This window comes from Nelumbo lutea, chromosome 1 (genome assembly GCF_056320005.1).
Source record: "Nelumbo lutea isolate HS-2025 chromosome 1, American lotus-T2T, whole genome shotgun sequence".
Classification (NCBI taxonomy): Eukaryota; Viridiplantae; Streptophyta; class Magnoliopsida; order Proteales; family Nelumbonaceae; genus Nelumbo; species Nelumbo lutea.
Window position 1 is genome coordinate 134,922,006 of NC_142684.1, and position 13,073 is coordinate 134,935,078.

At 40.8% G+C, this 13,073-nt stretch overlaps 1 protein-coding gene across 2 annotated transcripts in view; it reads right to left on the minus strand.

Moving 5' to 3' along the window:
- LOC148877729 (uncharacterized) overlaps positions 1–11,696 on the minus strand; it is a 28,764-nt gene extending 17,068 nt beyond the window's left edge. Inside the window, exons 1-5 of one of the 2 annotated variants that reach the window (XM_088943071.1) lie at positions 11,383–11,696; positions 11,200–11,257; positions 10,982–11,079; positions 10,586–10,695; positions 10,280–10,382 (exon numbers count right to left, since the gene is read on the minus strand). In XM_088943071.1, coding sequence (XP_088799197.1) covers positions 10,280–10,382; positions 10,586–10,695; positions 10,982–11,079; positions 11,200–11,234 — 346 coding nt within the window. In that variant the 5' untranslated portion in view covers positions 11,235–11,257; positions 11,383–11,696. The remainder of the gene's footprint in view (positions 1–10,279; positions 10,383–10,585; positions 10,696–10,981; positions 11,080–11,199; positions 11,258–11,382) is intronic. The other variant, XM_088943062.1, reaches the window with a different exon arrangement.
- Positions 11,697–13,073: the final 1,377 nt, after the last annotated feature.

The following is a 13,073-nucleotide window of genomic DNA, read 5'->3' on the forward strand; positions in this document are numbered from 1 at the left end:
GAGTATGATCAGACTGTGTCTGAACATAGCCAAAGTTAACAAGTGTTGTTCTAAACCTCTCAAACCATGCTCTAGGGGACTGTTTGAGGCCATAAAGAGATTTATTCAGTCTGCATACATTTCCTTACATATCTCTTCCATACACCCCTGGAGGAAGAGACATATAAACCTCCTCATGTAATTCACCATTCAGAAATGCATTCTTTACATCCAATTGATAAAGGGGCCAAACAAAGTGAGCAGCTAGAGATAGAAGAACCTTCACGGATGTCATCTTAGCAACAGGTGCAAAGGTCTCCAGATAATCAATCTCATACGTCTGTGTATAGCCTTTTGCAACTAGCTTGGCCTTATACCTCTCAATGGTCCCATCAGCCCGATATTTAATAGTAAAGACCCACTTGCAACCAACTGGATCCTTCCCTTCAGGCAAATCAACCACTTCCCAAGTGGCATTCTTGTGTTGGGCATCAATTTCAGATCTCATTGCATCCCTCCATTCTGAAATATTAAGAGCTTCTAACACAGACTTGGGAATAGGGTTAGAGGCAACCGAAGAGAGAGAGGAAAAATATGAAGGGGAAAGTAGACTATAAGAAAGGTGTTTGGAAATGCAGTGTGTAGTGCACTTCCGTTTTCCTTTCCTAACAGTAATGGGAATATCAAGGTCAGGGAAAGATCGCTCCAAAGGGGTTGAAACAGTACCTGTTGTCTCATCTGTGACTGGAAGTACATGATGCTCATGTGTTGTAAGGGAAACAACCTACTCATTTCTGGATCTTTGCCTTTGATACACCTTGGGATTGAGGATAGGACGAGAAGGTAAAGAGGGAAGAACACTGGGACAGAGAGAATGGAATGACTGGCCCTACCTTGATTCATTTGAAGGAGACATAGACTCATCAAAAGACTCAACTAGGACAGGGAGAGGAAGAACAAACACTTGTGATAAACCCTCCCCCTATGGACAATGTCCTTCTTGAGAGGAACCATAAAAGGAAGAAAACTCATCAAATGTGACATTCATTGAGACATATCGAGTGTCAGTCTTTGGATCAAAACAACAGTAACCCTTCTGTGTGGGGGAATAACCAAGGAAGATACACTTGTGGGATTTTGGTTCAAATTTATGTCTTTGGACACTTGGAACATGTACATAACAGGTGCAACCAAAGATACGAAGAGGAATATGAAAAAGGTCCTTGTCCGAATGAAGAAGATTGAAAGGAGACTTAAACCCTAAAACCCTGGATGGCATACGGTTTATGAGGTAGGTAGCAGTGAGGATAGCATCACCCCAAAATCTTGTAGGAACATGTGAGGCAAACAAAATACTTCTTGCGACTTCAACAATATGCCTATTTTTTCTTTCACCAACTCCGTTCTGTTCTAGGGTCCTAACACAGGAACTTTGATGAATAACCCCCATGTCAGAGAGATAGCAGGATAAGTTCTTCTCAAAATATTATTTTGCATTGTCAGATCTGAAAATTTTAATCCTGGTATTAAACTAGGTTAGAACAAATTCATGGAATTGTCTTACAAGTCTTGGAACTTCATCACGAGATTTCATCAGGAATATCTAAGTGAACCGAGAAAAGTCATCAATAAACAAGATAAAATATTTGTAGCCCCCCATAGAGGGTAAGTGGTAAGGCCCCCACACATCAGAGTGCACAATATTAAAAGGAAAATATCTTTTATTGGTCAAAGGATAATTGTTTCTACAATGCTTTCATAACTCACAAGATTCACAATGAAGACTAGACACACTAATTCCCTTGAACAGTTCAGAGAATAGATGACTTAAAGTAGAAAAAGACAGATGACCCAAACGACGATGACACAACATAATTCGACTAGTAGACTCTGAAGAAACAAACCCAAAAGCAACATTCCCCAGCTAATCAAAGCATTGTCCTGGAGTATCAAGCAAGTATATTCCGTTCGCCTCATGGCCACTCTCAATCACCTTCTGAGACTCTAGATCCTGAAAAACATAATAGGAAGGTAAGAATGTTACACAACAATTTAATGACTTGGTTAAACTACTTACAGATAACAAATTTGTATTTAGTCTAAGTACATGAAGGGCAGGAGATAGGAGCAAGGAATCTGTAGCATTGACGGTTCCCTTACCAGAAATAGAGGCAAGATAACCATCGGCTAAGGTGATTTTATTATGTCCAAGAAGCAAATCATATGAAACGAACAAAGTAGAAAGGTTGGTCATATGATCAGAAGCACCTGAGTCCATAATCCAAGGGATCTTAAGATTACTTGAAGTGGTTGCATGATTAGCAGAAGGCCTTATACCTGAATGAGCAAATGTAGGAGTGGAATTTCCTAAAAGGTTGGAAGAAGAAGTTACACCCTCGAGATGACTGATCATCGTCCCAAACTTTTCATACTTTGCTTTCATGGCTGCCAACTGTGCACAAGCAAACTCAACTTCAGTATCTGAACCAACAGCCATATTTGCACTCCCTATCCTTCTACTATCATGCTTTTTTCTGAAACAGAATAGGAACAAGATCGGAATGTAATTTCCAACACTTGTCTTTGGTGTGCTTTGGCTTCTTACAGTATTCACATACAACATCTTTCTTTCCAGAGCCACTAAGAGCCCCCACAACTCCTTTGGGTTTAACCCTCATATTCGCAAAGTGATCACTAATACCAACCCCTTGAACCTAGACCATCCTTCTGCTTTCTTCACTACTCACCAAAGCATACACTTGTGACAATGAGACACTTGGATAAAATATTTTGTTTTGTGATGTCATATTCTGGGTTTAGTCCAGTTAAGAACTCAAACACCCTACTTCTTTCAACTAGTTTCATGTAGGTCTCTGCATCATTGGTGGTGTCCCAAGTTACAACTTCTATTAGATCAAATTCTTGCCACAGAGACTTCGGGGTTGAGGAGTATACAACAAGGGATTTCTCCCCCTGCCTTAAATTTTTCACATCACTTCTCAATTTATAGGCTCTAGCCACATTTAGTTTCTGGGAATAGGTTTCTGCAACACTGTCCCAAATTTCCTTTGCTGAATTCATCCATAGATAGTGTTGGCTAATTTGTGGCTGCATTGAGTTCACAAGCCACCTAATAAAAGTGTAATTCTCTTGCATCCACTTCTCATAGGATAGATCATCCTCTGGGGGAGCCTTCTTGCTCCTGGAGATAAACCCCCACTTTCCTCTACTGCATATATAAATCTTTATCAATTGTGACCATGCCAGATAGTTGGTTCCATCCAGCTTAACTGTGGTCACAGTCAATAAAGAATCAACCGGAGTTCCCTGAACTTGTCCAAATTCAGCAACATTCTTACTCTCAATCTCTGAGGAGTCCATCATGTAAACACTTCAAATAGGGATTCAATCAACTTCTACTAGTGTACTGAATGAGGATGAGCTAGGACTGTGTTAAATCAACCTCAAATACAGAAATACACAAGGCCAAACCACACCCGAAAGCTGTGAGAACCAAGCCTGGCAACAGAGAAGATTGCTTGGTTTAGCCTTCAAGAAGTAATCAACAGACCTCCAAGCACTGTGCACCCAATTGAAGTACATTTTCTAATCAGGGATTCTAGGTACTCACCAACAAGTGACCTAAAAGAGCAAAAAAAATAGTCCATAGTGATTAAGGGGCCTTTTTACGAACACTGTGTGGGCAACAGAGAAGACCCCACTGTCAACAAGTGAGAAACACCTCAGGAGCAGTCCGTATAGGTCCAAAAAACAACCAAACAGAAGCAAGAACTCGCACCACTGAATCCAAAGAGGTTTCGGCAGCTTGACAGTCCAAAAAAGGGAGAAAACCAACCCAGAAATCTCTGGGTTAAACCAGATTAACCACAGCCGAACAGCTGTACAATTTCAAGGGAACTTCGAACACTTCAACAGTCCCCAAAACAAAAATATAACTCAGGAATAACTGAGTGCAACTTACAATCTCATCAATCTCTAATTTAAGCTCCAAATCAAGAACCGAACAGTCCTTTTCTTTGATTCTTCCTGGTCACCGAACCACTCTCCAAGATATTAGAGTCTTGGGCACCCTCCAATGACCTCCAAGAATCAGGCAAACAAGTTGAAGCTTCCAGCCCTAGAACACTCTCATGCAGTCAACTGGACTACACCCACATGAGAGACAAACCAAGTTCAGGCCTGCTCTGATACCAAGAAGAAAAATAGTCCTTGTGAGTGTGGAACTGTTTAGGATAGATGTAGAAATCAAAAGGAATAAAAAACTGCAGAGAAGATTGTTTCTATTGAGTAGAAGATGAAGAGGGAGATGGCAACAAAGAGATTTAGAGTATGAGAGGTTAGAACTTCACTCTCCCTCTAACACCCTAACACTATTTCATTAAGTTAGTTTTGAATAATTACACGGGGGCGCCCTTGGTTGGGCAAGAAATTACAAGAACATAACATAAAAGAGGATGGGCCCAGAATAAGAACCATTACAGAAAGGAACATAAACAGTAAGAAAGAATAACAGCCTATGGGCCACTCGGCCCATCTTCTCTACAAGTACAATACAATGATATGGATGTCAAGTCTTGATTTGTGGATACATATCGATAACCAAGTTCAAATGGTCATCTATGTTCTTTCAGTTTCTTCTAAATCAAATATGTGTTTTGTAAGTCAAAATTAAGTAAATGACACCAACACAATTAGGTAACTAAATAAATGGTTATTGATAGTGCACGATCTAACAGTTGTCGGTTGGCTGATGACTTGGATGTCGAGCTGGAGGATTTCCTGTTGGAAAGTAACTCGAAAGCCGAGCTAATTAGGAGTGAGCTAGGAGGTAGTTTGGTTGTCGAGCTAAGTAGATCGGCGAGCTGTGTAGTTCTCTAGAGAGACTTGCAAGGAAATGGTTTCGGAGTGCTCGAAAGCTGAATCGCGTGTACCTTCTCTTAGAAGAATGAAGCCTTTATGTAGGCATGGGGGGATGGAGGCCCCCAATAACGGGTTCGAGATTCCCAGAGAGTCTCTCCCACTATGCTCAAAGAGAATATCTCTATCAGTTACATGATCCGCACAACAGACTAAGATCCATTCGATTGACTCTGAGGCAGACGATGCGGGTAGGTGGGCTTAACGGTCGAGCATTGTTACTCCTAAAGAATTCGGTCTTGATAACGAGCTAAAAGAGTAAGTCGGCGAGCACATCTTGCAAGTCGCTACCTGTTCCCAAGTCAGCTCAGCTAGTCCTCGGAGGAGGTTGCTCCTTACACCGAGGTACCTTAGGTCAACTAGGCCGAGGTACTATAGGTCATCCCTAGACGAGGTGCTGCTAGCCGCTCTGCCAAAATGATCTGCTTACTCAATGTTGAGGTGTCATCTAGGTGTCTAGGGGTGCCACGTGTCGTGATGTCATTTGGAGGACCAAATTACCCCTCATCAATTGCCCCCACTCCCAAGTCAACGTTAGCTCGACGAAAGGAGTAACTCACAATTGCCTTTCTCAGTCTGGTAATTTGTTCCATCGATCCACAAATCACTTGACTCAAAGACAGGCGAGGCTGCCACAAGGTTTGAATTTTCAAAATTTAAGTGGGCGTGCAAGTTAGGCATGCAAAATCAAAACTCAAATCAGCCCGCATGCAGTACAGTCTTTTTGATCGTCGATTTGTTGGTAGGGCATCTTAGCTGTCAATTTCCCTCCCCAACAGGCTATAAATAGGGGGTCCCCATTGGAGTCCCACCCGCACTACTTTGAGGTTTTCGTCGAGGGAGTGGGTGATTAATTAGAGGAGAGTCTCGTCAAGAAGTCGCTATTAGGTCGTCGATTGAAGTTGGCCTGTTGTTGGTTTCTATTTTCCCAAAAAGCTGGTGAGTTCTTTTATTCTGTAAACATGTTGGGGTCTTTAGGTGGTTTTGAAGGGAGGTCGTTGCACTTTCCTTGGGTTGAGGAGAGGTCCTCAACACAAGAACGGCGAGGCTCTCATGCCGAGACCTCAACGTCTCAGTCGGATCTAGAGATTACCCTATTCGGCCCCAACGAGCTGAACCGGGAACAAATAGTGAACTTAATATCAACGTTCCAAATCCCTACTGTATACAATTGCATCCAACCCAGTCCGGATCAATTCTCGTGGAGTCATGGCCAAGGTGAGGTCTGTCTTTGAGGAGGCGCTGATCGCCGGCCTTCGTTTTCCTCTGCACCCTTTCATTCCCGAGGTGCTTTCCTTTTATGGTGTCTCCTTGGGGAAACTTCATCCTAATGTTGTCTGGACTCTTGTAGGGGTGCTTTCTTTGAGCTATTACTTAGACTTCCCTCTAGATATATATTTTTTCAGGGTTGTGTAGCATAAAAAAGTTCCCAAACGTGCCCTATTGCATTTATCTTCCTTTCAGTCGCGGTTATAAGCTACTAAAAGGCTTTCCTTCGAAAATTAAGGATTGGAAGGGCAGATATTTCTTTCTTTCTCGAGAGGACGGCTAGCCCATGGATACCGTGTGGTGACGTGATGCGAGAAAGGCCGTTGAAGTAGAGTTCGATGAAGAGTTGAGTCATAAAGTTCAACATCTCGTGAATCAACGGTTTCTAGTAGAACAGTTTCTAACCGAACCCATGCTCGTCCAGGCCAGCCTGAGCCACTTAGGTAGGTCAGTCAAATCGTCCTTTAGGTTTCTACAGTTCTCAGTATCGTGGATTATATCGTGGTGGAAATGGCAATACCTATTAGGGTTTCTGTTGGCAGGGTCTCCTCTCATCCTGGGTGGCCATCTTATGTACTCAGCCATCTTTATCTGCATTAGTATTTCGCCTCGTTTTGCATTTAGGGCGGTATAATTCCGATTCTAAACTAGCGGGGTTCTGGGTCGCCGACCTGATCTAGAACCTCAATGGGGAGACCTACTCCTTTTTGGTGACCTGCTTCGCTTGTTGCGGGTTGATCGGCTTTTCTTTGGCGACTTCCTCTTAAGTCGTTGCTTGTTGTTCCCTGCTTCTTCTTTAGTCCTTTTTCGCTTGCCATTCAACTCTAACTGGGATCCAAGCACCTCTTCAACCTTCGTGAAGTTGGCCACTTGGTTAAGGAACTCCTCCATAAAGGCCAAAGGATTCAACTCAACTTCCTAGCAAAGTCTAGATATTGGACGTCATTGACCATTGTGGTGAGCTGGACAGCAAGGTCGAGGTTAGGAATTTGTAACCGCTCTAGATTAAACCTTTTAATATAATCTTGAAGCTTCTTGTCCGGCCTCTTAACGACATTTAGTAGACAGGTCGCCAACTTCGGGCACCTCCTGTTGGTTGCAAATTGCATGGTAAATAGGTCAATGAATCGGTTCCAACTTCTTATGGAGCCTACGGCCAATCCCGAGTACTATATCCGAGTTGTACCTCGGAAAGTCATCAGGAAGGCCATAGGCACACATCATTGGCCTCGTGTAATTGCATTAAGGCTTGAAAATTGTCAAGGTGGTCAATGGGGTATGTTGTTCCATCATAAAATTCTAGGCTGGAAGCCTTAAAGTCTTTAGGCCACGGGGCTGCAAGGATCTTGGCAGCTAGTGACGAGGTGCGAGACACATGTTGTGCTAGCGAGTTACCAATCTAGTTGGCTTCCTTCTCGTGTTTCTTCTCCACCTCACTTGCAACAGGCCAAGTTGACTCTTCTTCAAAGCACGACGTGTGACTACGGCACCTCCTTCGGGACCCTTTAGTCGTGCTGGTGGCTTCAGTCCCAATGGGTGTTGTAGCTCGGCTCATCTCTTCTACTAGGGTCCGATTCAAGTTTTGTTCAGGAATTTGATCCTAGTTCTAGTCAAGAACCTGGTTCGGGTTTGACCTGACGTTATGATTCTGTTGTTGCTATTGTTGTGTTCGCGATTTATGTGATGGTTGTCGTTGTTGTTATGGCTGTTGTTGTGTCCCTACCAAGGTAGCAAACCTTTCTTCCCATGTCCTCATCTATACGTTCATTCCCCAGACATACTGCACCAACTCATGGAATTGGCACACATCAATCCCAACAGGAGCCACTGTGGACTCAACCAGAGGGAGAGGCACGTTCACCTAAGGCAATGGAAAAGTCGGGTTTGGCACAGTTGGGACTCCGAGTAGGGTCAGGGGCACTGTGAGTTGTCCAATGGTCATTGAGGGGACCTTTGGGAGTGGTACAGCCTGGCCATGCCCCTAGTGACCTAGTTGTTATTGTTGTTGGCTAGGGGTGTAAACGAATCAAATTCGAATTGAATCAGGCAATATCTAAATTTGAATCCGATTAAAATTTTCAATATCCGATGGATATCAAAAATTAATATTCGAATTCGAATCTAATTAAATATTCAAATATTCGATTCGAATTCGACTAATTAATTATTTTAGGTAATTAATAAATATTTTATTTATATAAAGTATATAAATATATAAATTATTTATATAATTTAATTATTATATATATAAATTATATAAAACATTTAAAAATTTTATATATTATATATAAGAATTAAATAATCAGTCAAATTCAGATATTTATCTATTTGAATCAAGTCATATCCGATTAGCTATTTGGTTTGAATAGGATATCCGAATTTGACCGATTAGAAATTTAAATTATCCAAATTTGATTTGATTATGTAGAATCTCGAATTCGAAATCGGATTTTCAAATACCGTTGACACCCCTATTGTTGGCAAGTTGGTTGCTTGAAGAAGCCATTAGATCAGTAAGCAAGGTGAGACTATGACTTTTTGTTGCGTATTCCCACAGACGACGCCAACTGATAGTGCATGATCCGACAGTTCCCGGCTGGCTGATGACTTGGATCCCGAGCTGGAGGATTTCCTCTTGGAAAGTAACTCGGAAGCCAAACTAACTAGGGGTGAGCTAGGAGGTAGTTTGGATGCCGAGCTAAGTAGATCGGCGAGCTGTGTAGTTCTCTAGAGAGACCTGCAAGGAAATGGTTTCAGAATACCCAGGTTTCTTTTACCCGGGGTGGGCACTTTGATGCTTAAGTCAGTGAATCAGGATTTTAGAAGAAATTAGAATGTTTAGAAGATCAGAGTGTGCGAGAGCATAATCGCACGTACCTTCTCTCAAAAGAATGAAGTCTTTATGTAGGTGTGGGGGGATGGAGGCCCCCAATAGCGGGTCCGAGATTCTCAAAGAGTTGCTCCCACCATGCTCGGAGAGAATATCTCTATTAGTTACATGATCCATGAAGAGGGCTAAGATCCTTTCAATTGACTCTGAGGTAGACGATGCAGATAGGTGGGCTTAATGGTCAAGCAATGTTAGTCCCAGAGAATTCGGTCTTGATAACGAGCTCAAAGAGTAAGTCGGCAAACACGTCATGCAAGTTGCTACTTGTTCCCAAGTCAGTTCGGCTAGTCCTTGGAGGAGGTCGCTCCTTATATCGAAGTAACTTAGGTCGACCAAGCCAAGGTACTATAGGTTGTCCCTGGATGAGGTGCTGCTAGCTGCTCCGCCAAGGTGGTCTGCTTAATGTTGATGTGTCATCTAGGTGTCTAGGGGTGCCATGTGTTGTGATGTCATTCAGAGGACCAAATTACCCCTCATCAATTATAAAACAAATTAAATTGCATAAAATTTATTTATTCAACATGTCAAGTTGCATGAATACTTTGCTCATATTTTCATATCAGAATTAATGAGGTATTATATTAATCTTTTACAAAATTAAACAAGGTACCATAGTTTACCATTACATATCTTTGATTCACTGGTACATGCATTATTTGCATGTGAGTGTGCATGTGTGTGTGTGTGTAGATGGCATCATTTAATATAATTACATGCATGCATAAACACACTCACTTTAGGGATAAACATTAAAGCAATAACCTTTGGAATCTTTAGCAGTTCCTCATGTCCAAATCATTGAGCATAATTTTCTTTTGTAATTTTTATACCCTATTTGTTTCCTCATCCCACAGCTTGGATTGTTGGAAGACCTAAGGTAGGGCCTGTCTTAGAGGATTAAGGAGTTTCAGACAAGTTTGTAAAACATACTTATGCCCACTTTCCTTTCTGTATTTAAGTCATGTTCATGGCAGGTCATCTTTGAGCTGCTCTCCATTTAAACACCACATGGCTCTACAAATCTCATCGACTAAAAACTGTTTCAACATGATAAAACAATGAGATATACTCACAATCTCGATTTGTATAGGTTCATAGAAATACATGTTTTGTTAAATTGGCAGTAAAAACAATGGCGTAAGATAAGAACTGGAACAATTGATTAACCAAGAGAAGAAGCTCCAAACAAGGTCTATAACTTACCTGCTTCACGAAGCCCAGTTCTTGGAAACATAGCTTCTGGTACACTGTATGATGTGGATTCCAAAGGAATGAACCTGTCCAAACTAATCCCCTGCCTATAATCCTGCTTGATGAGAAAAAGAATTCAATTATAAATGCAATTCAAGCATTTTAAAGATGACATCAGTGGCATTCCTCTTGCTACGAAATGCATAATCATCATCATCTAAGCCTTGTCCTAAATATATGGGATCGACTAAGATGACAGACGAACAATTCTTGCTAATAACAATACAACACAAAATATAAAGCTGACCAAAGCATCACCTCGAAGGAAGGTTGTTCGTTGGTCAAATGATCCTTTCGCTCTCCAGAGGTATATACATCATAAAACAAAGACCACCAGTCCCATAAGAAGCCCTCAGGCGAACTAATCCCTAAAAAAAGAAACCCAAGTTCCTGATCATAAAAGGCACTTAGACAAATGCCTTACTGCAAAGAAGTGTTTCTTTCTACTGATTAAACGATTTCTTTCAGAATGCAATCAATGCAATATCGAATCCACTGTAAGGGGAGAAATAATGAGAGGGAAACTTCATCATCACCAAGACAGAGATCAATCCGATTTTCCACAATGGAAGTACACAAACTCATTCGTTCAAGAAAAATAGAGAAAAATATGAAACAAATCAAAATGAAAAGATGGCTTTAACGATGCATTACAAAGAGGGCCGTCCGCAACTTCAGCCTCTTTCTTGAATATCCAGGCCGTCGTATGCATGTTCTTTCTCAAGAAGTAATCATAAAGATATCTGTCAAGCCTAAACAAACGAACCAAGTAATATGCTTAGTAAATAAACATGAAGAAGACAGACTATATAACAACAGAAGCAGAAGCAAGGATGAGAAGAAGCATGACTGTTAACGGCGAAGAAACTAACATCATCCTTGCGTCAAAATTTGAACCCGCCATCATCAGATACTAAAACCTGAAATGAACTAAAAAACAAGCTCTTCAACTCATAGTATAAAGATTAAAAACAAAAAATAAAGCGCAAACAGACAAAAGAATGAGCAGAAATCGAAGTGGTTCAACAAAAAACAGAGAAGAAAATAACGGTTACCGCAAAAGAAGATCAAAACCCACTTCGCTGCTTGAATGAACTGAATCATCAAATAAACCTCAAACCGAGACAAACACGAGCTCAGGGAAAGAGAAAGAGAGTAACTGAACAGCCTTCAACGTGGAACGAACAAGGAAGCGAACGCAGAACCAAGAGAGGAGACCAGAGAAAATTTTCTTCATCAACGAAGCCGAATGGAGGCGACGGAGAAGCCGCCATGCAAAAAAGCTCGCTGGTTAATGAATGAAGTGGGGAAGAAACATCGGAGACACCGAGACAAAAAGCCTTTTCACAGTTCTGCTCATTTATATCACGGGCCGTCACTCGCGCGCTAACCCGGGTTAAGAAACTGGGCCCTTTACGATGAATTAAGGGAATATTGGACTATGGTAGGGTGTTTCTAGTAATTATGCATTCTCCTTATTTACTAAAATGCCCTTATTCGCCATCCTGACTCCTGGTTGGTGTTGCCCCTTTAGTTCAGCGGATCGATGAAGATTTGCCATTATAGGAGGGAACTGGACGTGAGGTACGAGGTCAGGCCTCCAGGCCCATAAATAGTCTATTTATATTTCGAGACATCAATGGGCTGGGCCTTCGGGCCGGGTAGAGATCTAGTGATCTACTGTCCCAACGGGCCACTGCATGAGAATACAACCGGTTGGGATTTTTTGGTAGCAGATCTGAATTCGGGCAATTGGGACGGGATCTATTTATCTATAATATATATAATAGAAAGAGGAAAGAGGGGAGGGTCCTCTTACAATAGAGCTCATCTATTTATTTCTCCACTCATTTTTCATATGTACATATTTATGTTTAAATTAATCCATTAAAAATATAACAAATCAAAATTAAAATTCTTAAATTGTTTTTCATAAAATCCATATTCAATTAATAGAATAATTCTTAAATCTCTCTCTCTCTAAAGGCCAATCTAAACATGAACCTTATCTTGAACCCAAATTAATGTCAAAACACAAATTTTCCCACCACTACATGGTGTGGACCTATCTTCTATTCTTCTTATGTAAAAGTCTAAAGAAACCATTGCTTCTTTACATGGCATATTATGTTTTTCTCTATTTTGTTATTAATTTAATGTATATTTGTTTCATGGATTGTTCATGTTAAATAATAAAATGCAAATAAATCATCTAATATGAGTTAATGGTTGTTTCCGTTCATTCAATTTGAAATTATTTTTTTTAACTTGATTATTAATCTCATGCTAAAAACAATTTTCTTGGTTTTATAGAGTTTCAAATTAGGGGCAGACCATTCCCACAAACCCTTAAACCCCCATAAAACCTATCAACTAAGCCACCATCAGTTAAGCAATTGATTTATATAATTTTCATAATATTTGTATATATAGACATAAATTTGAAACTTAATAACTAAAAATAAAAAAAAATATTTTTTCTATTATTTTATAAGAACTTTGATGAATAATTCTTATTTCTAACATAAATTCTATCTACTATGAGACTAGGACCCACCATGTCTGTGATGTATAGATAGATCATATTGAAACATTTTCTTTGTTCTTAGCATATCCGGACTTGGGTTGATGGCGAGGACAGGAGTGATCCAGCAGAGGCCCGGCATGGCCCACGCCCCACCAAGTACTCAACACCTTAAATCTTAAATTCTTTTGAAAGTGTGGGCCTTTGATTCGGCTCTCAGCT